The sequence below is a fragment of the Haemaphysalis longicornis genome, unplaced genomic scaffold, assembly GCF_048455015.1.
Source record: "Haemaphysalis longicornis isolate Haplotype H1 unplaced genomic scaffold, Haemaphysalis longicornis Haplotype H1 scaffold_3, whole genome shotgun sequence".
Classification (NCBI taxonomy): Eukaryota; Metazoa; Arthropoda; class Arachnida; order Ixodida; family Ixodidae; genus Haemaphysalis; species Haemaphysalis longicornis.
In genome coordinates, this window is record NW_027526335.1 from 18,049,499 (window position 1) to 18,073,410 (window position 23,912).

At 49.1% G+C, this 23,912-nt stretch overlaps 1 protein-coding gene across 2 annotated transcripts; it reads right to left on the minus strand.

Moving 5' to 3' along the window:
- Positions 1–2,074: 2,074 nt before the first annotated feature.
- Positions 2,075–23,117, minus strand: LOC144173182 (uncharacterized). 2 transcript variants are annotated; one of them, XM_077701690.1, is made up of 6 exons: positions 22,580–23,117; positions 21,483–21,614; positions 16,934–16,987; positions 13,439–13,492; positions 5,938–6,382; positions 2,075–2,660 (listed from the first exon to the last, which is right to left on the minus strand). In XM_077701690.1, the coding sequence occupies exons 2-6, from the start codon at positions 21,564–21,566 to the stop codon at positions 2,314–2,316; spliced, it is 984 nt and encodes a 327-aa protein (XP_077557816.1). In that variant the 5' UTR covers positions 21,567–21,614; positions 22,580–23,117; the 3' UTR covers positions 2,075–2,313. The 2 variants fall into 2 exon arrangements, with proteins under 2 accessions (XP_077557816.1, XP_077557817.1); XM_077701691.1 differs by lacking the exon at positions 13,439–13,492 and having other exon boundaries at positions 2,077–2,660; positions 22,580–23,115.
- Positions 23,118–23,912: the final 795 nt, after the last annotated feature.

The window sequence follows — 23,912 nt, forward strand, 5'->3', positions numbered from 1 at the left end:
TCATAACGTAATGCACCCAGGCTCGATTTCTGCCACAGCAGGCATTTTTTCCCCGATTGGAGGTCGTCTGTTCGTGTTGGACAAGCCCAACGAACTGTAAAATGGTCGAACAGGTAACACGGTCCTAGTTTTAATTTTCGCTTGGGCGCACACAATTAACGATTGGGCGCACAATTAACGATTTACTTGCAAGTCAACCCGTGTCCCTGCCTTTATTCCGCTGGTGGAGCGGGCTGGAGCAGCTGGCAAGACGTTTGGGGTCCTGGACTGAGGACTTCTCCTCCTGAAGACTTCGTTCAAATGTTGCCAATGATAATAAAGATGTTTACTCCTCCTCTTCTGATTTTCTTTCATTTCCAATTTCCATAAGGACCTAATAAAAGGGTATTGCGGTGTGTATAATTTCTTGCGGCGTTAAGGAAGATTGAAGAACAGGTTATGGCTGTGATTTTGTAAGAAAGGCTCTTACATTTTATTACTGCACGAAAAAAAAGTGCATGTCAGGCTCAACCAAGCACCTGCAGAAGCAAGGAAGTTTGCAACGTAGATACGCACAAGCCTGCGGACCTGTAAGGCTATAAGGAATAAAACTAATGACGCAAAAAAAGAGGTCATGAAAGTGCAGAGTAAAGCAGCAAGAGAAGAATAGGACTTATGGGGTTTATAGAAGCCCAATGCCTTTCCCCAAAGGAAATAACCCATAATAAGACGATTAGAGCGTCATGTGGTAGGATAATACAAAAGCTCCGATCCACAAAACTACAACACAGACAACAACAACACTTCACGAGCTTGCTGAATAGATCATCTGACCAGGATCTAATCATTCTGGCTAGGAAACTAAAGGCTGCTGGTGCACAAGCGACCCTAAAAAACTCTCGGGCCACACTGCTGGGAAAAGGGGGAGGGGGCACAATGCGAGAAGAAACCACAGTTAATGTTGCCAAGCCAATTTATTGATGAGGACAAATGCCCGTGCAAATGTTTGTTGGGTTTTAGCTAGACAGATTTGTGTTGGCTAGATAAAACCTCTCACGTATTCCCCGTCAACACCACATCAATGCACGATTGGCCATTCTTGGTCATGTTTTTAACAGCGAAGCTGGTCACCAAATCGTTAGTGTTTGGTGTCCGCAGTTGAAAATACCAAGAAAATTCCAAGCGCGCGCACGTGAGCGTGTTTCTCGCGGGGACCGCCAGGCAGTTAAAAAACCAAAAAAAACCTGTCGACTTAACTTTGGTCACCCTGTATAGTGAGCCCGAGTATTTTGATGGGGCACACCGTGGGGGTGGGGGATGGTTCGCCTTGGGGATGTGCAGCTGTGGGTGGACGCCAGTGTTCCAGAGCTTAGGACCGAAGGTGAATGGGTAAAAAAGTTATTTGTTTTGCAGTGCGCAGCCAGAAGTGGCGAAGACCGGAGATGCCGAGCGGAAGGCGTTCCGCTCCCCGCTAGCAGACGACGCTCGCTTTCCTAGCGCAACTCGCAACCGCAGCGCCGCGGTGGCGAGAGTCGCGGCCGGCCGCCTTCTCTCCGCGGCCGCGGCGGGGAGATACGGAACTGAAACTAAAGCGTGGCAAACTGTTCGCATGGCGACGCAGTGAAACATCCCCCTCGCGAGGGGCACGATCAAATGCAGAGCATTTCCGGGGGCGCACGACGTTAAGTAGTTTGCGTTACGTTAATGCTGTTGCACTTGTGGCAACTGCTGACGAGAGAGCGCTCGTCAGCAGTAAAATTGGCAGCCTCGGCGCACGTTGAGTCCGAGAGAGGGGAGAGAGTGTCCTTGAAACGTGCCTGGGCGCGCTATCGAATGTTCATCGCGCCGATAGCGAAACGTCTGAGCCGGGCATGTCGAGGCGAGCGATGCGGACAACTACGGACGCCAAGAACGGGTGACATCGTGAGTTAAAGAAATGCTCTGCATTTAAAAAGGAAAGGTTCAAAGTTCGGTATTTCAATATTGACATTCGGTGCTCTCGGGAGCTTTACGTTATCCTACGGCCTGTTTGGCAGCTGAACGGTTTCGCTAAGTGTTACCCGATGTTAATAAACAACAACATCCTTGTATGCCACAGATTTTGCCGCCCGAATAGTGTAAGGATGATTGCTGGTCGACTATGCATACGAAGTATCGAGGATCGTAAAGATCGCCACACCACAAATCTTGCGTACGCAGGGGGCACTTTCAGGTAACGCCGGATTACTTAGCAGAAGACCGTATAAATCCCGTATGATACAATTAATACACTGAATACGCGTTATCGGTCTTGTGATAAAACACTTTTTATGCAAACACTCTTCTTTTCACCAGTCACTTTCTGTGCTTTTTGCCCCCGTGCTTGCTGATAAATTTGCCCACTTTGTGGCCCACCTTGCCCAGAAATACCGACGTCGACTGCACAGCACCTTTGCCCACGTTCTTGACGCGTTTCGTCGACTTGCGCAGGCCGTAGCGCTTAGCGTGAGATGTCTTCGAAGCGCCGGCTGCAACGAGAAATCCCGTCGACGTCGACGGTTCACCATGGTTGACCCGCGTCGCTGTCGCTGCCCGCGTTCCGACGTCGTGCTTTGAGCGGCTGGCGACGCGTCCAGCACTGGACGTCCCAGCGTGTCCGCGTGGAGAGTGTATCTCGAATGCAACTGACGCGCTTTCGTGGGCTGTGAAACGAAAGGAATGCAAATTACACCATGAAGAGGAGCCCTGAAAAGAAGCCGGAGCACGCCCTATAAGGAAAATTGGCCGAAACACTATTTGAGAGACTCAACAGACATGAAAATCAACACCATATAAAAATGTGCATACGCGCTTTATCCAAAATATAAAAAAGTGCCATAGGGAGGTCGTTTGGAGCTCTCCTGCTTGTTTTGTGCCCGCCACGCCATCTCGGTTATGTATATGGGCTTAGTCACGTATACTGTTAAACACTGCAACGAACTACTCCAGTTTTGCTACGAAATAGGGACCACAACCCTGTATCTGGACAAGTACATCGGTCCGACGAGATATCGAGCGACGTCAGGCTAATGTGCAACAGTATATATATAAACACAGAAGCGCAAGCAACGGCACACGAACCAAGCGCGTTGCTGCCGTGTGCCGTTTCAACCGGCAAGTGCCTCTTCGTCGGCTGTGAGATGGCAGCTTTTCATACCTGCTGAGAGAGTTCTAGTCTTGTTTTTACCACATCTCAATCTTTTTACAGGACGCCTTCTGTGTGTCTATGAGATGCGGCAAAACAACACGTTACTCCTATTTTCCGCAAGCAAAAGCAAGAACCGTCAGTAGTGGTTCGTACATGGGGACATTGTTTATAATCCGAAAAATTGGCGTGGGCAATTGTTTATATGCGGCAAATGCCGGAGTAAGTGCACTCGGCTACTCTGACCAAATGATCGCGGCATCTACGAACACTTGCTCTGGCTAATAGAGTCCCCGGAGAGCCGTCTAATTTACACCGTCATCCTCGGGGCTGTCTTTCTCTTTTCAGTCACTGCTTGTCAAAGCTTGTGCCGCATTACTATACTGTTGCGGATGATTTGCATGCCGTCTTCTAGTCTTCTGCCGTGTCACCGTTAAGCCTACGACCTTGACACCGGAGCCCATGGCTGTTTCGCATACTAGTCAGGGTTCCCCTACGGGAAGATGGTGTAATTTTATTAGATGCGACGGGGCTATGTCCCTCCATTGTCGTTGTTGCGCCGTCCACACCCCCACTGCGCATGCTCGGCTTGCTGAACGCCCGGTGGTGTCTTACCCTTTAATGGCTCCTGGAGCGACAGTGCTACCGGTGTCTTCCTAGGCCGGGCCCGAGATGAGCCGAGCATGCGCAGTGGGGGTGTGGACGGCGCCACAACAAGGAAGGGACATAGCCCCGAACATGAGATGCTGGAGCGGCAGTGTTGCCGGTGTCTTCCTGGGCCGGCGGATGGATGGACGACGGACGACGGACGATGGAGCCGAGAGCAAGAGATGCTTTGCATCTAAAAATATTCGGCATCGGCACTGTCAGCTGGACACTTCCGCGTACTGCACGGCCTTCCAAGACGTCGTAGCAGTACGCATTGACTTTAACTCCCCGCAAAAGATAATCCTAGTTTCCGTATACTTACGGCCACCCAAAACGGGGTGGTTTCTTGTGGGTGACACATCTGCGCTCCATTTTTCCCGGAGGCGCCATTCTCATTTCAGGAAACTTTAGCGCTCCTAACAACATCTGGGGATACCCTGGAAATACCCCCAGAGGAACTGAACTGGAAGGAGAAGCCCACGCAGTCAACCTTATCTTGGTTGACGATCTAGACATTCCCACTAGCAGAGTGCAGTGCACTTTCGTCAAAAGGGCACCACACTGGACGTCACATGGGCATTGTATAATCTCTGTTCTTCTTGGTCCTGTGAAAGAGACCGCTGGAGGAGTGACCACTACCCTATATGGATCACGCTAAAACAGGGTCTTAAAACGTGTAAACACGAAATCCACTGTACAGATTGGGATATTTTTCGACTACTAGCTGACCCTTCTCCCATCTCTAACGAGATCAGTGCACTCGTTGAGACTTTGCAGCAGCCCTGCCTACCTCCCATTGTGCCAGTCGTAAGACAATCACCACGACTCGGTGCTCCTAAAGTGCGTTGCAAGCCCATGAACAGAAAAGGAAAAACAAACTTTGGAGCTTAAGAAAAAATAGCTCACACAAGCGAAAGAAGGAGCACAAGAACCACAGACGAGCGCTTTGTTCCTCCGTCCTCTTCTCTGCGCTATATTTGCTTATATATCTTGCGCCGATTCGCCTACATCACGCTCCTGCTGTTTGAAGCTTAAAGGGGCCATGCAGACAAAACACAAGTCTGATTCATTCGAAAGATTGCCTCGTTAGAATCGCACGGACACTTTTAAGGTACGCTTCGCTCAAATAAACTATATCATTAGAGGAAAAAAAGAGAATTTCCATGCGACTCACCAACGCATTTCCCGCACTAGAACCTATGATGTCATAAGCCCAGCTGTGCAATTGGCTGAGGCTGGCAAACGCAAATGCAAATTAAGCAGTGCTTATAAGCTTGCCCAACGAGCTATTTGCCTTAAATTTAGGACCCATTTTCATAGCAGTGAAAATTGTGCGGTCATTAAAGTTACGAACGAACGCGTAAACACCGCAGAAGTTAGTGCTGCACTTTCCGAGTGACACTGCCTAACGCAGCCGTCGGACGCATTGGACGTGTCTGTCACAACACTGACCAACTGACATAAGCGGCCCGGTCACTTACATTACCATATTTGTCGAGCCATAGCTTACGTTCTAGGGAACTATTAGTATGAACCCTAATAAAAATACGGCATGGATAGAAGTCGGACCAAAAGATAAGTGCGAACACTGGCACTTCAGCGGTATCGCAGCGCCATCTATGAAAGTAGGCGATAAACAAGATAACCAAACAGGCTGAGATGGTATCAGCCATGGTCAGCGACCTGTCTTTAGTTTTAAGGCCCTGCTCTGGATACGTCATTGTCGACGTCACGAAAACACGATTTAGCGGGAGAATTGAAATTTCGGCCTAAAATTTTTAATTTCTCAGTGAATAAAGCATCGTTTGCTGCCGGACAAGAGCTGGGGGCACTATGAAACACTAAATCTTTCGAATAAAACAAACTTGTATTTCATCTGCATGGCCCCTTTAGGGATGCTCACAGCGTATACACAGCCTTGTGACCCAGAATGGCACAAAGAGCTGCCCTACTCCTGCTTAACTTAGCCGCTCGCACGGTCGTCTCCAGCCGGGTCCGCGCGCTAAGAATCTATTTGTGCCGGGGTTCTAACGGTCTGCCCACCCACCAGGAACGCGCAAACCCGCTCTCCTTTCCGCCCGCATGAGAGGTCTGCCTACCGTGCCAAGGAAACCAAACAGCCGTTCGACAGGCACAGCGCTCGCTACCTGTTCCAGGGGCCTTTCCGGCTTCTTCGGGGCTTGTGGGGCTGCGACGTAGTTGAGCACGAACTGAGGCCACGGCAAGTTTCTCTTCGCTTTCCACCGGCAAAAGCACGATGCTCGAACCGCAGATGGTGTCGACGTCCAAGAAGGATCGCGCCAACTTCGTTTCTGAGCGCTCGCTTGCCATGTCCGCCGAGTAAAGAACTACCACTTGCTCGTCGGAGTCCGCCGAACTCTTCCTCTGGACTAACGGGAGATCCGCATCCGACTCTCGGGAAGACGAGGCTTGGCCCATGTCTGCGGACGATTGCTGACGGGAGTTCTTCGAGCCGGAAGGGAGCGGCTGCAGCTCAACTCCGCGGCTCTCTGCGGGGGCCGCCGCCGCCTGCTTCCTCCTCTGAGCTTTAATCGAGAGGTAGTAGCGATAAACCACCGCGATTAGCGCTCCCTGCGAGGAAAAGTTGTTCTCAGTTGCGGTGCATCACACAATTCCGGAGAAAAAAAAAACAGCGGAGACTACTTTTTTTAAAACAATGACCACTACAGGGAAGTTGTGGAGAGGTAGAATTTTTTTTTTTAATGCAGAGCATTTCAGTAATTCACGATGTCCCCCGCGTTGTCCCGTCGTAGTCCGCACCGTCGTTGTCCGCACCCCTCCCCCTAAATACTATCCGGCGCCAGGTTTCGATCCCTTGACCCTGCGGGCGGAACGCGATGTACATGGTGCTCTACCCACTGCGCCACAAAGCCGACACAGAATGGGACGCTACGAACGCACCTTATATCGTTGACTCATTCAAATTACTGCTGACGAGCGCTCTCTCGTCAGCAGTTGCCACAAGTGCAACAACATTAACGTAACGCAAACTACTTAACGTCGTGCGCCCCCGGAAATGCTCTGCATTTGATCGTGCCCCTCGCGAGGGGGATGTTTCACTGCGTCGCCATGCGAACAGTTTGCCACGCTTTAGTTTCAGTTCTTTCTTTGCTGGGGTGCCGACGATCGGCGCCACCTCCTCTTTCCTGTACGTTACTGGTCCGGCCTATTTTAGCGCGACAGGGCTAGCTGTGACACTTGCGAGAGTTGGATGCGTTGGAGGTGTGCGTAGTGTGGCTTTGTATAGGTTGCGTTGTGTCGCTTCGAGTCGGGTGGTTTCTGTACTTCTGAAAGGAGGGTAGAGGAGGTGAAAAGGGCATCGACTGCCATGATTCAGCCCGTTCCCGTGGGGCCGTGGTTCCCGGTGCAGATGTGTCGTAGAAGTCCCTTTATTTGGTACGCATTTTTTAATGTTTGATGGCGCGTAAATTTATTTATTTATTTATTTATTTATTTATTTATTTATTTATTTATTTATTTATTTATTTATTTATTTATTTATTTATTTATTTATTTATTTAATTAATTAAAACAGACTGCTAGCCTGGGCACCAGGCTTTAAAGGAGCACTGACACGAAAATTTTATGTTACACTTTTATTGCTTTTATCGATGCTTAATGGTCTGGCGAACCTGAAACAGCACTTCAAATACTTCAGCGCGCGATAGTTAATTACATTGAACGGCCTGAAAATCGTTTGTTTCAAATTCCCGCGCTTTCATCCCGAACGGCGCATATGACAGCCTCCCGGTTTGACCTCACCGCTTTGTGCTGACGTCACCTGCGCCCGCTTGAGAGGGTGTTGCGCTCGCTCGCCGCTCGTGGGGCCGCGCGCGTGAAGTGACGTCACGAGTTTTTGACGAGCGCTGTCGCGTCACTTCTTTTTCCTCTCCTGGAGTGATGTCACGCTGATGTCCATTTGCTGAGTGCCGCTCCGCGCGCTGCTCCGTCGGCGCGAAAAATGCGATCTAATTGAACTATGTTCTTCGCGTCGCAGGGCGCTCATATTTCAGCCAGGGTATTCTGTTGAGTGAAGGAAGCGAACTGTGCAATAATATTAACGCCGAAAATTGGTGTCAGTGCTCCTTTAAGCAGGAGTGGACGGTACAAATATAACAACGACAGGAAACAGCACAAGAAAAAGAAAAAAAAGAAATACAAGAACATCGCTCAAGCGCAGATCAAGTACATTTTGGTGGGTTCGGGAGCGCGCGCATATATGATGAAACATCAGGGCATTGCACAACATTTTCAGGCAACAGTTGCCGTTCAGGCGTGGTCCGGGGAAAAAACGACTTTTGGTAGGCGTTAGTTGGACATGTGTAATCATCGACTTTTTTCAGGTGGTGTCGACGAATAGGCGGCAGACACGGCTTTGTTCTGCTGCATATATACATATAGTAAGCCCGAGTATCTTGATGGGGCACACCCTGGTGGGAAGGAGGGGGGGGGGTGGTTCGCCTTGGGGATGTTGATTGATTGATTCTGGGGTTTAACGCGTCGACGCAACACAGGCGATGAAGCGCGCCGTAGTGGAGGGCTCCGGATTAATTTTGACCACCTGGGGATCTTTATCGTGCGCCGAAATCTTGTACACACGGGCGTTTTTGCTTTTCGCCTCCATCAGAAAAGCGGCCGTCGCGGCCGGGAATCGAACCCGCGACCTCGTGCTCAGCAGCGCAACGCCTTAGCCACTGAGCCACCGCGGCGGGTCTTGGGGATGTGCAGCTGTGGGTGAACGCCAGTGTTCCAGAGCTTAGGACCACCGAAGGTGAATAGGTAAAAAAGAGTTGAGATTTTGCGGGTGCGCACCGCATGCCCGCTTGGGCCGCGTGGAGAGTGACTGTGGAGATTGCTGTAGCTTGTTCGATCTGAGCGCCGCTATCTTGGGTAACCTGGGGCGTGATATCGTTTGCGTATAAGAAGTTGTGCGGGGGCTGGGGTGTCGTTGAGGGGCGCCGGCCAAAGGTGTGAGACCGATGTTGAAATGTGTGGTAGATAGTCTTGGGAGAGTGCCGACGTTGAGCAGTTTGAGAGAGTGAGAAAAAACTTTATTTGAGCCCCACGGGGCTAGTCTGGGTGGCGGGTGACCGTCGGTGGTAACCGACCGGTGACCATTTCAGCTCGCTGGACGACCTTAGCCTGGACCTCACGGTCCGAGCTGCACAACGCCTTCACCCAGTGCTCTCCGTCTGTGAAATGGGGGGAATGGGTTTCGGGGGCACTGCTACATGCAGTGGTCTTGGGTATCGAGGGACCCGCAGTAGGGGCACAAAGGGGTGGGGTACAAAGAAGGGTAGATAAGGCGAAGTCGATATCGGCAGGGGAGTGCGTGTGTCTGGGTGAGTCGCCATAGGCGTTCCTCTTCATTGGAGAAGGTCGGAGCGGCTGGGGGTAGTTGGCGGCGGGAGAGGCGGTAGTGCGAGGTTATGTCGTGGAAGGTAAGAAGTCTGTTGCGGGATGATAGGGCTCCGTGGAAGGGCTTAAGGCCAGGACCAGCTCTGACGGTGAGCTCTCGAGCGGCCCTGTGTGCTGCCTCGTTCCCCCCCACACCCGTATGGGCCGGAGTCCATACCAGCCTGACTGGGGTGGTGGGAGAATTTCGAAGAAGGATTTTGAGAGCCAAAGGCGAGATCATTCCTTTGGCGAAATTTTGAACGGCCGTTTTGAAATCGGAGATTACGATGGAGGAGGGCAGCCTGAGGGTTAAGGCTAGGGCTACTGCCGCCTTTTCCGCGGTCGCCGGGGAGTGAGTCTGCAGTGTAAGGGAAGCAAGCGGAGGGGCGTCAGGGCCATTAATGACCGCTACCGCATAAGCTTCACGGCTCCTGTATCTCGCAGCGTCAACGTACACAGTGGAGAGGGTGATTGGGTACCGCTTGGTTAACGTCCTTGCCCTGTGCTCCCGGCGCGCTCGATGAAAAGTCGGGTGCATATTGCGCGGTATGGGTCTTACCGTTATTAGCTCATGGGTCTTACCGTTATTAGGCTGGGAAGGGGAATGGGCACGTCGATAAGGACTGGGCTGTCAAGGCGCAGCCGTCGGAGAAGCATTCTGCCTGAGAGCGTGGCTGTGAGACGAGTGAGATGACTCAAGAGATGCGCCTCAATCAATTCTTCGGCGGTGTTAAAGACCCCAAGGGATTCAAGGCGGGCAGTGGATGTGCTCTGAGATACCTGCAGCGCTGTTTTATAAATTGTCCTAATTAGACAATAATTTTGGCTAATTCCGTGGGCGAAGGGAGCAAGTAGGGAAGAGAGTAAGTGATGCGACTAATAATGAAAGCCTGTATCAGCCGAAGGCGCTCTGCCTCTTTGAGCTCCTGATGTAGGGTAGCTATACGACGTGTGAGATTGATAGTTTGATTGACCTGGGAAGTGAGGCGTGCTATGAACGTGGTGTTAGCACGGTTGCTCTCTATGTATAAGCCTAAGATCTTCAGGCACTGCACCTGGAATTGTTCTTGAACTCGGATTGTAATGTGCGGAGGAGAAGTGTCTCTGCTGGTGCGTTTAGCAGGAAAGATTAGTAGCTCCGTTTTTTTCCGGTGAGCATTCAAGTCCAATGCCACGAGCGTAGGCAGCGACGACATCTGCTCCCTGTTGAAGGGTATCCTCAATGTGTCCATCATTGCCCCCGGTCGTCCATAAGGTGATGTCGTCGGCATAAAGACTGTGATGAAGGGATGGTATGTTATTCAACTGCTGGGGGAGATTAATCATCGCTATATTGAATAACAGTGGTGACAGGACAGCGCCCTGCAGGGTACCTATTGAAGGTAGGTGTATTATGTCAGAGCGCAGGTCGTTGATCTGAAGGACTGCAGTGCGATCGGTAAGGAAATCGCGAATGTAATTGTAAGCACGAGTCCCCGGGGCTAGGGGTGTCAGGTTTTGCAGAATGGGTTTGTGGGACACTCGGTCGAAAGCCTTTCGCAAATCCAGGGCGAGTATCGCTGCAGAGTCTACACGAGACAGGGGAGTTATAATGTGGTGCTTTAGTTGGAGGTGAACGTGAGGGGGGGGGGGGGGGGGTCCGGCCCGAAAGCCGAACATGGTGTGGGGGAATTATCCTGTGAGGGTGAGATGCTGTACCAAGCGTGCGTGAATGACATGTTCAAGAACCTTTCCTACACAAGAGGTGACGGAGATGGGCCGGAGATGCGCGAGGTCGAGAGGCTTGCCGGGTTTAGGAATGAGCGAGACCTTTGCGTGCTTCCATTCGGGGGGGGATGATACCGGCTCCCCAGTGATGATTGTAATAGCGCATTAAGATCTCAATGGATTGATCATCCAGGTTGCGAAGGAGCTTGTTGGTAATGCCGTCTTCCCCAGGTGCCGAGCCCGGGCGAATTTTGATTAATTCGGCGCGAACCTCCGAAACCGCGATTGCGCGGTCCATGTCTGAGTTTTCAGAGCGCCCGTACGCAGAGAGGGGCTCCTGAGTACCCTGTGCTAGGTATAGGTCCCGGAGTCTTGATAGAAGTTGCTCGTTGGTTCCGTCAAATTTGTGTATGATTGTAGTAAGACGATTTCCGCTAGTCGTTTTAGAGTGGGTTGGGTCGAGCATGTTTCTTACAATAGCCCATGTACGATGCATGCCGAGGTTACCTCTCCTGCTGTCGCAAAATTGCCCCCACTGAGCTCGGGCTAATTCGGCTGTGTTGAGGCGGGGTAGTTTTAGTCGTAGACGGCTATTGTGTTTTTGTCGGCGCCATCGCGTTTGGAGGCTTGTGTAAGCCTCCCATAGATGTTGCAAACGCGTGTCGACTGTTTCTGAAGGAATGCCCGGGTCCAAAGGGAGGTCATGAGTTTTCTTAATATTGAGAGGCTCCGGCGAGAAGGCTTTGTTGAAGGCGAGAAGGCCCTTTATTCGGCAAGCAGCAGCCCGAACGCGAGAAGGGACTTCAAACCACGATGATGATGATCGAGCGTTCCGCGCCCAGGCGATGAGGTGCTGATGATGAACGGGCGAGGTAAGAAGACGAAGACGATGGACTGATGGCAAATAAATGGAGGGAAAACGATGAAGGAAGCTCGGCAGTCACTTGCGCTTACAATATCTATAAGGCGACTAAGCCAACTCTGGACCGACATATCATCGTCGGGTGGCTCCTGCCCCTGACAGGTCTCCCTGAAAATGCTGGCCAGTCGGTGATGTGGGTCTGCCGTAACCGTGGGGAGAGTGATGAATCAAGTTGGAGAGTGGACTGAATAATAAAATGGTCACTGCCCAAAGTGTGAGGAGTGCAGTGCCATTTCAGTTCTTTGACTCGGTGCGAGAGCGTCAGGTATCGGTTTCGGCGCCGTTTCCGATCCGAGTGGGGACGGTGGGATCAGATTCGACTGCGAGCCTTCGCGCCTGCACCAACTCCCAGAGCAGCCTCCCTTTCTTGGTTGTACGTGTGTAACCCCAGGTTGTATGCGGGGCGTTAAAATCTCCAAGTATAATGAGGGGGTTGGTGAGCAGCCGCTCGCTTGGTCAGCGTAAGTTGCTGAAGTTATGCGTGTGTGCTTTGGGGCTGTAATAGACATTGAGGAGACATAGCCTATGCGCTTTGGCGTGTGAAAGACGGCCTTTTGGGGTGACCCAGCCAGAACGGACGCCGTGTTGCCGCCACCACGTTCGGACCTATAGCCATTAGCTCCGAGGTCGGAAACCGAGGTCTGGCCTCTCATAAGCCTACTTTTCTAGCGACACTCCCGACACTTCTGGCCGCCGGTCGCGAAGGCGCACTTTGGTGCATCGTAATTACCTTACCCTATATGAGCAACCGGGTGCATGCACTCTGTAATTACCGGTACTACTCGTCTAATAAACCCTCTTGTTCGTCTGGGCACTCGCGGTAGCCTGTCTTCGCTCTGTCGGTGAGGGGTACGCGTGGCGGCGTCCGCACGATGCCGCCAACAGTTGACTTTGGGAGATGCTGTTTCCTATCGTAGATAGCAAGCCGGAGTTTCAGCACACTGTGCACTTTAACAAAAGGCATAAGAGTGCTGAAACCCCGGCTAGATATTAGTACAGCAGTTTTCAGTATGTTGAAAACACCCAAGTATCTGAAAAACAGGCAACCATACTTGCGTTCCCTGTGCATGACAGCCACCACCTGGCAAGAGCATGTGCCACGTCGGCTACTCTCTGGTCAAAAACTATGCTCCCATTATAGGAAAACAACGTCACTGAGGTCACTGAGCAAAAAAGCAAACTTCCTCGTTTTGAACCTGCAACCGCAATTCTGTGCAGAAAAAACTTCCTCCTTTCCTCCTTACACAGTTCCAAGAATTGCCGTGCATTAATTTTCTTTTTTAATTTTATTGCAGCAATGTATGTTTAATAGGGTCCTTTATTTTAATACTTTTATTGTTTAATAGGGTCCTTTAATGGTCAATTCTGAGGACGTGTAAAAGCGCCACATGTCCCAAGCTTCGCTAAACCAGACATCTCCCGCGTATACCATCTGCATTGACCGCACAAAAACAGAAATGAAGCCTTCTGTAGCAACCGACAATCCCACTTGGGAAAGGATAATGGAGGCTGCAGGCCAACCTCACTCATGCCTCTCAATAGATTTTGCTCTATTGCTGTGTTCATAGGAAAACTCTCGCTTTTACAGCCGATATGCTTACCTTAACTGCAGCAATCAATGCGCTTACAATATTAATGGCGATGAAAAGCGTCACCTGAAAAGAGACGTCATTTGAATAAGAGAACGAATATTTTTAATGCGTTGCGTTTATTTAGAACTGGATTTCATTAGAGTTTTTGTGCAGTCTATCCGTCAACGTATTCTAATAGTAAATAATGATCTCTTTTTTTTTCATCGTGCAGCAGAGACGCCGAGCATAAATTGATAAACGCGCATAGAATATACAGTCTCCCTTTGTCGATAAAGCTGCCGCAACTTTTGTTATTCCTCTCAGTGATATGACACAGCCGAAGATGTCGACCCAGGGGCTTTTATACTCTACAGCAAGGGTCGGCAACCTTTCGAGGTGGCGAGCCGACTTGCATGAAGCCGACGCGGCAAGGGCTGGACGGCAGATCGGGGCCGAGGGCGTGGAGGTGCGCTTTTTTTGTACCGGTGCAAAGGAAATAAGTGAAGACGATATCTGGCCAGATGTGAATATGGGGGCAATGCCAATTGGAAGCGATCGTGCTTTGTTTCTGTCTAACCCCATGTGAGGTTAAAGTTGCCGTTTCAGCCTTCAGATAGATCACTATCATCATCACCAGCCTATCTACGCCCACTGCAGGGCAAAGGCCTCTCCCATTAATCTCCAATTATCCCGGTCCTGTGCCAACTGCGACCATTTTATCCCCGCAAACTTCTTGATCTCATCTGCCCATCTAACTTTCTGCCGCCCTTTGCCACAATTGACTTCTCTAGGGATCCACTCTGTTGCCCTTTATGACCAACGGTTATCTTGCCTTCTCATTACAGCATTACATGCCCACGTCCATTCCTTCTCCTTGATTTCTACTAATGTGTCCTTAACACGCGTTTGTTCCCTGACCCACTCCGCTCTCTTCTTCTCCCTTACTGTTACACCTATCATCTTCCGTTCCATTGCTCGCTGAGCCGTCCCCAGAGGACGACTCAGACAGATAGGAAGTGACATTGGGGAGCAGGATTCTGACGTCGCGCCGGGGGCAGCATAATGCTCCCCCGCGGGCCGCAGGTTTCCGACCCGTATACTCTACAGTGTTTTGTCCCGCCCTCTTTACTCCAACCTAGGACACGTGATCGAGTGAGTAACGGTGTGTGTATATTTCTAGCGTTGTTACGAAATTATCTAGAGCATCGAAAGCAATACGTAACAAAAACAGCGTCAGTTCAAACTTCAAAAGGCTCCATGGCGGTGTCCCTCAAAGAACCATTCTATAGGACCGGTATTGCTTAACGTGTGTATAAATTGCAGTGTACAGTCATGGACAAACGAAAAGCAAATACAAAAATATGAACCAGAACATGCGAAATCTAAGAATACGGTTTGTGGAAATCCCCAATGACGTGGCTGTGGCATATTTGGAAGGTCGCATTTCAAGCCTTTGGTACTGCTATGAAGCTATGTGGCGGATTGACTTGCAAGGAGTGAAAAGGCGCACTCTATGTGTTCTGGTTCATATTTTCGCGTTCGAATTTTATTTGTCCTTGAGTATACACATTACAGAAACCCCTAAGTTTATTGTCTACGCTGATGATACTAGCTTTTTTTAGGAGGGGCTTAACGTGGCTCATATACACAGCAAACAGTGCTTTTGCACAGCTAAACAACTGGAGCACCATAAATTCATTATATAGCTACGCATCACGTAGGCTTCGCGCACGACTGCTTTACCGCAAGGTCATTGTTCTGGGTTTTTTTTTATGTTTTGTTTTTTAACGCGAGAGCCTTACTAGGCTTATTGAGCTATTTTCCGTGGGCGCCAGCCGTTCGCTATCAGCCGTGTTCATCAAGAGTCCGCTAAAGGACGTCATCACCGCCAAGCGGAAACGACATGACGGCCTCCAAGAGCGAGCGCCCTCTTGCGGCTGGCAATATTGGGCGCAGCGACAACTGGAGTGGGGAAGGGACGGGTGTCCCGCTGGCCTCGCCGACGATGATTTTACGGGGATGATACAGGCGCCGCGCCTGCGCAGTGGAGTCAGTTCTATCCCCGTGGGTGGTCGCATGGAGTTTCTTACTATATACACTAGAGAGGAATTCGGCGCTAACGTCTATCGGGCTCACATCAAGGCCGTCTGTGTCGTCATGGGCCGCCATTATACCATGTGCTCGCCTTAGTTTCATCATTGGCTTGGATTGAAACGTCTTAGTGTCCGTATATTCGAACACAGTGCGACAATCTCTATGTGCGACAAAAACGCAAAAGAATGGTTTGTTATTAAATAAGTAGAAAATAAAACAGGCTGTTTTAAAGCTAATAAAAAAGGAAGTAAGGCGTATATTTTTGCCGGAGCATGGTGCCTGCTACTCTGCAGACCAAGCTGGTAGTTAACAACAATGTTAATATCTGGGGGGGGGGGACTTAGTAGAGACTCTTACTTTATTAATTTTACCATTATTTCAAATAATGACTTGTTTGAAGAGCTTGGAAATGTTTTTGAGCGGGCCTATGAAAGCGTCGCCTTCGTAACAACCGGTGCACCGACCGTCAGCTTCAGTTTAACAAAACTTGTTGCTCAGCGAGTTGGTCCATACTTGAAGAAAAAGGAAGACGTGGCGTTAACAATCGTGGACGAAGACAAGATAGGACGGATGCAGGCGCCCGTACCTGTTGTATCTGGCCTTCGTCAAAGCACGTTTGGTTTCGTTTCTTTTCGTCAGCTACAACTTTCGCGGCGGCGTATTACCCGCTCAGTCATACGCTCCTTCGACTCCAGCATGACCAACGTTAGGTGCGATCACGCACTGTCTGCTCTTTCACCAAGCACGCAGTTGCTACGGCTCATGGCTACCACAGAACAGGGAGGATTTCAGCTACCTTGTATAGCTCGTAGACGTGCTATGCATAGTGAGGAAAGCAAATCCAAAAAAAAAAAACGCTAAGAATCCAATTGTCATGCCAAGCCCAAGCTGGAAGCGGGGGTCTTCCCATAATACCCCCCGACGACATGGATTCTAAGGTGCAGTTTCCTCTCTAGTATACTTACTAACTAATGGGTGGTCGGACGGTGCTCAGCAGGCACGGTCGCCTGCAGCGCCTGCAGCCGTGTGTGCAACTGACACCAAGGCGACTCTGGCACTGGAACTGACGCCGGCGCAGACATTGTGTGACCTCAGTACAAAAAGTGGCCAAATTTTACGCGAGGCCCTCAAAAACCAATAAAATGCCTAGATAAAGAAAATAAACTAAATTCACTTATTCGAAATTGTACCCACCAAATAATGTGTAATTGCAGAATATTTGCAAATTGCTATGCTATCCTCCCCGCCACCAAGTCACCACCGCCGGCTCCATCTGCCAAACGATTGATGGCGCCAAACACTGAACTCGCATTCTCGCAGAAACTCAGCAACAGCCCGAAGCCGCACGCTCCTTCAGCGTCATCCTGCCACACAGGCGCAGATGTGCTCTCTTCTTTATGGGTACCATTTGCAGCTACCCGGAGTACCTACCGGCTTAGGCGTGCCCTCTGCCTGTGTAACCTTTTCTCCGGTCCATGCCTCCAACTGAAAAAAAAAAAATGCACGGAACAAGACACAGCTTTAGATAAAACAATTAATGACCAAATGCATAGTTTATCTTGCTTTAGTACAGGTACACTGCACCTAAGATACGTTAGAAATGCATCCTCAATGTGCTTTCTAACACTCAGTCCTGGTATGTAGAATCACTTAAAGGAGTCATGAAGAGAAAACACAAGTTTGGTTCATTCAAAAGATTGTGTCGTTAGAATCATACTGACACCACTTTTAACGTAAACTTCGCTCAAATAAGCTACATAATTAGGAAAAACGGGAATGGTCATGCGACCCACCAGCTCATTTCCCGCAACAGAACCTGTGATGTCACATGGGCTAAGCTCTGCGATTGGCGGAGGCTGGCAGAAGCAGACGCAAATTAGGTAGAGCTTACAAACTAGACGAACGAGCGATTTGCGCTTAAATTTAGGGCACATTCTTTACAAAGCAATAAGAATGATGGGACAAACAGTGGAATTTACGAAAGCACATGTAAACATAGAAGAACTGATGCGTTCTGCTGTTCGTACTGCGCACAGCATGCTTTGGTTTAGCTGCACAGCAGTACGGGGCTTGGGGTTGTCTCAGACGACACTGGCCGATTGACGCAAGCAACGGTGTCTTACGTGACCCCATTTGTCGAGCGAGCACTGTTTCGGGGAACGAATATTTTCTCCCAGAACAAAAACAAGCCAGGTTTAAATGCGGGCAAAAACAAACCAAACGCTTGCCACGGTATGGTGGCGCCATCTAGGTTACGGAACGTAAAGAAACGCGGGAACAAACCAACACCGCTGTACAGGGTGGAGACAACCTTTGAACGGTCCCGTGCCGCCGCAATTGGGCCAACGGGCTCAACGCGTTATTCTTTTCGTTTCCCACGAGACCTAGCAACGCGAAACAGACAATATGATTCAAACTTCTTCAGTAAACCGCGTTGTGGCGATAATTTTAGCGCGGTTTTGACACAATGACTTGCTTCGGCGGCGAGCGAGCAACCGAAAATGGCGGCGCCAGCGTATACGTGTCTCTACCCTGTACGGTGGATGCGTGAATGAAGGTACTCTAGGCTGCAGAGCGGTCGGTTTCAGTGATGTCACTTGGGACCACGAAAACGCACGATTGAGCGGGAAAATCAAAATTTTAACCTAAATTGTTTAATTTCTCAGTGAATAAAGCACCGTTTGTACCCGGACAAGCGCTGGGGGCACTATAAAACACGAAATCTTTCGAATAAAACCAACTTGCATTTTCTCTTCATGGCTCCTTTAAGCTTTGCATTTTCTCTTCATGGCTCCTTCATGGCTCCTTTAAGCATTTTCTCTTCATGGCTCCTTTAGGCCGTACATTCAGAGAAACAATGATCGAGATACATATTTTTGTGAGGGAAACATAGCTTATTGAATTGTCATAAGCTCACTTTTCGGCGCTTACCAGAAATTGTACAAGGAATACTTCGCTATAATCACTGTTGGACTGCGTATGAAAATTCGTTAGAACGCACGTAACAAGCCAAACCTAACTCTCACATTACTCTACGGAATAATTCAGTATTTGTAAATCTGTCTTTAGGAAAAGGTAGGCACCTTCTTTTACACTTCGCTTTTTACAGTTTCTGATTTTATTTAGTTTATATATCACGATACATTCCTCAATATAGGTGTGAACAGAACATAACTGTCCTTTTTCTAGGGGAGTAGGGGGGGGGGGTTGCATACAACTGCCCCGCTTTTACCACTCCCGCCGTGATTGGCTGAAATCCTAACGATGAAGTTACATGCGCTATCGCAGCGGCGCCTTCTATGTGGACGCAGCACAGTACCACTCCAAGTAAGCCTTCATTGCAGTAGTGCTTACCTAACTCGCGGATGCACCAACCAATTGCTTAACCATCCTCACTAACTCCTCGGTGACAGCGGACGAATCGGCAGTGGCCCTCGCCCTCCCACACACCCCCACCCTCATGAAAATTCTCACCGATTCCCGACAAGCACTTCGCAACCTTGCCAGGGGCACCTGCAAATCTTGCGGAAGAAACCACCCGAGCAGGCCTCTCTTTTCCGCCTAACGACGGTGTCTCCCAACGGCTTCTCAGTATGCACTTCTAACATATCAAGAGGTCGCCCAGCACTACCAACTCCTCCGCAGGCACTATCCCCCACCGCACCCGTCGCTAAGGCACGCTGCCGCCAACATGCGGCGCATCCTACAAACTCACTGCTTCCCCCAAAGAACCATTCTAATACACACGCACCCACACAAGTTTCCAACACCACACTGCCCGCATTACCACCAACGTGATACCCACTTTCATTCGCTCTGTGAGTGTCCGCACGACCCTTTTCCCTCCTACCCCAACCCTCATTCAACGGGAACAGGCCTTGGGGAGCTCGGACCTGGCGGTTCAATAAACTCTAACCACACGGGCCCTTGCGGTCGCCGAAGCCGTATAGGCTTCGGCCTCCCTTCCCCCTAAATCCCAGGTGTAAAATAAAGTGCTTCTCTCTCTCTCTCTCTCTCTCTCTCTCTCTATATATATATATATATATATATATATATATATATATATATATATATATATATATATATATATATATATATATATATATATATATATATATATATATATATATATATATATATATATATAGGACAGAAAATAAGGGTTGGCAGTCAAGAAAACCTCGGAAGGCAAAGGGGAGGTTGTGGTGAGTCATAGAAAGAGGTGAAGAATTTTTTGAGTCGAAAAGAAAGTGGTGAAAAAATGCCCGCCGGGTGGGATCCGAACCCACGACCTCCAGAATACCGGTCTGGTGCGATAGCCACTACGCTACCAGCGGGGCTATTTCCCCAGCACTTTCTCGGGTATTTATGTTAAGGTATTTTTGTTTCCTGCACTTGGGGGTGGTAGCCAGCGCCACTCGGACTACTCGGGGTGAAGGGGACCTTCTTTTTAACCCCCGGGCCGTGACTCGAGTGTCTACGGCATGTCGAGAGTGGTCGACCAGCGTTGAACCCTCTTAAGCTCCCTTTGGCACCAAGACTGCCAGAAGAGAGGCCCTCGCTAAGCATGTAGCGAATCAGAAAATGGGAAACGTGAAATAAGACAGAAAATAAGGGTTGGCAGTCAAGAAAACCTCGGAAGGCAAAGGGGAGGTTGTGGTGAGTCATAGAAAGAGGTGAAAAAATGCCCACCGGGTGGGATCCGAACCCACGACCTCCATATATATATATATATATATATATATATATATATATATATATATATATATATATATATATATCTGCTGGCTTGTTTGCAAAAGGGTTATGAAGAAAGTAGATTCGAAAAACTCTTTTCCAGTATACGTAGGTAACAGGAAAGCTAAAATTTTATCACGCAGTGAAAGGCATTGCGAGATTATTTAACGGTATGAGTCGTCACTTTTTCTGCCTTTCCGACCCCCTCCGCTTTTGTTTAAAATTCTCAGATTCCGAGGCCACTCCACCAACAACTGCGCTTATAAATATGCAAGGATTGACAGGTCGCACACGTGGGAAGAACCATTCGAACTAACCATAAAGGAAAAAAATGCTTTCATTACTCGATGGTTCAAAATACATATTTCCGTTGAACCACGTTCGGCGTGAGATTGCGGTTCACTCGATGACCGCTATCAAAGTACATGAGAAGGCCTGGCGGCACCCAATCCGCCGCCCTAAATACGAGTTCAGCATTCCTACTTTGCTGGACTCCCAAACACTGACACTTTCCCGCTATAATGAGAATTAAAAAAAAAAAGTTTAGACGCTCCAGAGGGGATATGCGCGTAAGCATAGTTTCCAGGGGCTCATCTCCGTCCATGCACCTCCACGTATACGTTTGCCTTGGAGGCCCTATAGGGTGTTCAATCAATCAACGTATTTTTACTAATAAAAGACCATTTATTACGTGCATCGGATATGCATACCTATTGGAGCGCATTGTATACGTCACTCGTTACAGACGGACGAATGGAAAGATTTTTGGTCGAGTGGCCTACGAATGCTTACGCTTTAAAACAATGCTTCCGTGCGTTTGTACTACCTTCTATCTATATTATTCTTGCAGCAGGCCTGAAATACGTTGCCATGTTGTGTTGACGAGGACTGGCAAGCTCTAAGACCATCCGTATGTCCCCTTTGCAAGCTGTTATCAGAGCATTGCCCTGGCCAGGGCTATTTCTAGTGACTGTGTTTCCTGCTCGGGAGGGTTTGAGAATTTTAGGCAATGGTTGGGCAAGACAGTAAACGCCCAAAAACCTGCCCATATGGGCCGCTTGTGTCTGAACTTCATACCTTTTCTGCTTGGATAGGTGCAACTGAAAACTTGTTCGTTTGTGTCGGTGTGCGCTTAGTGTCTTTGCGTATTACGCATAACCAAAAGATGGCAATGTCGCATCTGCTTGTGTGTGTGGGTCCGGAGAGGGAGAGAAAGGTGGCGAAAGTAATTGTGCTGTCTTACTAGTTTCAAGTCCCCGGCGCTCTCGTGCCAACCAAGAAGCAGGTGGTACAATTCAAACACCCTTCCCCCGTAGGTACAGAGCATCAGCACAATATTGCCTCCGATGAACGCCGGCAGCGAATACACGGGATCCTGAAATAAAAAAAAATACAAGACGATCTGGCACAGGTTCCTTCTAGGTGCGCAAAGAAGCCTCGTACGGTTAATTTGCGTCATTGTAAGGGGTCCAAATGGATCTTGCTTGTTTTCTTTAAACCGTGTGCATCAGGTTCAGCGTGAAAGTACATATCTTCGACGATGACGACGGAACTGAAGAAGACTAGACTATACTGGACTGGACTGGACTAGACTAGACTAGACTAGACCAGACCAGACCAGACCAGACCAGACCAGACCAGACCAGACCAGACCAGACCACACCACACCACACCACACCACACCAGACCAGATCACACCAGACCGACCGACCAACCTACCGACTAACTGACTGATTGATTGATTTATTGACCATTTTATGAAGCGGTGGTCAATGCACCTATTATGTACCACTCTGTGGGCACGGCTGCAGAGTCACGGAACACAACAATCCTCAGGGCGGACTTACTTCTTGTAATTAATCCATTTAGTGCTTCCACACTAGAAAAACAACCTGAAATTGTATTGAGAACTGTATTTATAACTAAATCATCGTTACTAAATTCCTTCCTCTGAGCTAAACATGCTATGTATATAGTATACTCTAAAGCCAGCCTTTTTCGGTAAACTATAAATATCCCTAGGCTCCTTGTCATTGCTTTTTTAATGCGTCTTCTCAAAGAATTGAGTAAAACTTAGGCATCAGACACCATAAAAAGAAAATTAATAAGGTAGTCTTTAGTGACATGAATTTGATTACCACAGAAATTAGAAGTCAAAATGCAAATACCAGCGACGATGACAAAAAACAGAAACAACGTCACATTTTCGAGCGCTTGAATATATTGAGTTTTCGCACATATGAGCGCTAACATTTCGGCACATTACGCCCATTTTTGATGAGGTGCGATTTTTTTTTTTTTTCGAAACACACGTTCGGAGATAAAATATTCATACATAACCCGGGAAGAGATACACCGGGAAGGGTCCACGTGAAGGACGATAACTTCAAGGCCGCACTACGAACGCATACTACATTGGCACGCCCCGTTCACGTAGGGCCCGCCGGCCAACACGACTCAGCTAATGTAGCAAGCACTTCTCTTGTGTAGGGCAAGATGGCTCCTCAGTCGTTTCTTGCTGTCGTGAACACCAAGTCCGCTTCCACCTACAGCCTCCCAAATTTTTAATATCACGGAAGCGACGCCCGGTCGGCATGTCAGTGCCTTATCACGGTGCCCACCAGCGAAATAGGCCAGAGAATGTAAGAATGTCGTCTGCTACGCTAGAGCAACACACCCCTGTTGTTCCTATGAGTATAGTGCCTAGAATGTACTTTTTCGCCAGCCACCAAAGGTAGTTAAGCATCGTAAACATTCCTAATTCACGTGCTGCGCAAGTGATACGATGAAAAATCGAACGCGCATTGGAGATGCGCATGTGCTTCAAATAACCCTGTTTTTCGCAAACGAAGTCATGCCGCTATCGCGGCAGGGGGCGTAGCGCTCTCAGGAAACAGCGTAGCAGACGATGCTCACAAAAGAGAGGGTTTTTTTGCGCGTGCGCGTAGTCTCGCCTATTTCGCCGGTGGCACTGTGATAAGGCCCTGACATGCCGATCGGTCGTCGCTCCTGTGATATAATTTGGGAGGCTGTGCATGTAGTGCCATTCATCGTAGCTTGGCATTACCGGAGACTAGAAGCGCCTGCTTACCAATATCTTCTTACAGGCGGCGAAAGTTGTCTTCTCTCTCCAGCGGCCAAGGGCTTTGATTGCGTCAGAGTACTGCCGGAGAAAGGGGAGGGAAAAAAACTGTGGTTGGTTCCTCTGTAATGGGAATTGGTAAAACACGAAAGTGAAAGGCGCAGCGAAATCTGCGGCTGAGCATTATTTGCGGGTTGGCGGCTGTCTTGTGGGTGTGCTTGGTGAGCGACTTCCTGCGTGGGGGTCGCGTCGGCAAAGGTATACGGGCATCACTTCCGTGGCGGATAAGACGTCACTCAAATCTTGGTGTATACCAGCATAAAACAGTTTCGTGTTAATAAAGCAACACGAGGCACAGTCCCTAGCAAGATCAGACGGGACGTCATCCCATCCCGTCTGGAGCGCCGTCACTTCCTTTCAAAGCTGTGTACCAACCAGCCCAAGTTTAAACTCTTCCTAGCAATTTAATTCGGATTTCGCATTTCTCGAAGTATGATAACAGTTTGTGAGTAAAATGATGTCGTATGCCTCCGTAACATATACACATACATAATTCACCTGCGGGGTTTAAGGAACCGCGTTTGTAATCTA

Excerpts from the sequence above, each read along its gene's own strand:
- LOC144173182 (XM_077701690.1), bottom strand. The coding sequence starts at position 21,566 with ATGCTCTGTACCTACGGGGGAAGGGTGTTTGAATTGTACCACCTGCTT. Across the intron at positions 16,988-21,482 it reads GCGCCGGGGACTTGAAACTA|TTGGAGGCATGGACCGGAGA; the intron begins GTAAGACAGCAC and ends TTTTTTTTTCAG. Across the intron at positions 6,383-13,438 it reads CATTGATTGCTGCAGTTAAG|GGAGCGCTAATCGCGGTGGT; the intron begins GTAAGCATATCG and ends TTTTCCTCGCAG.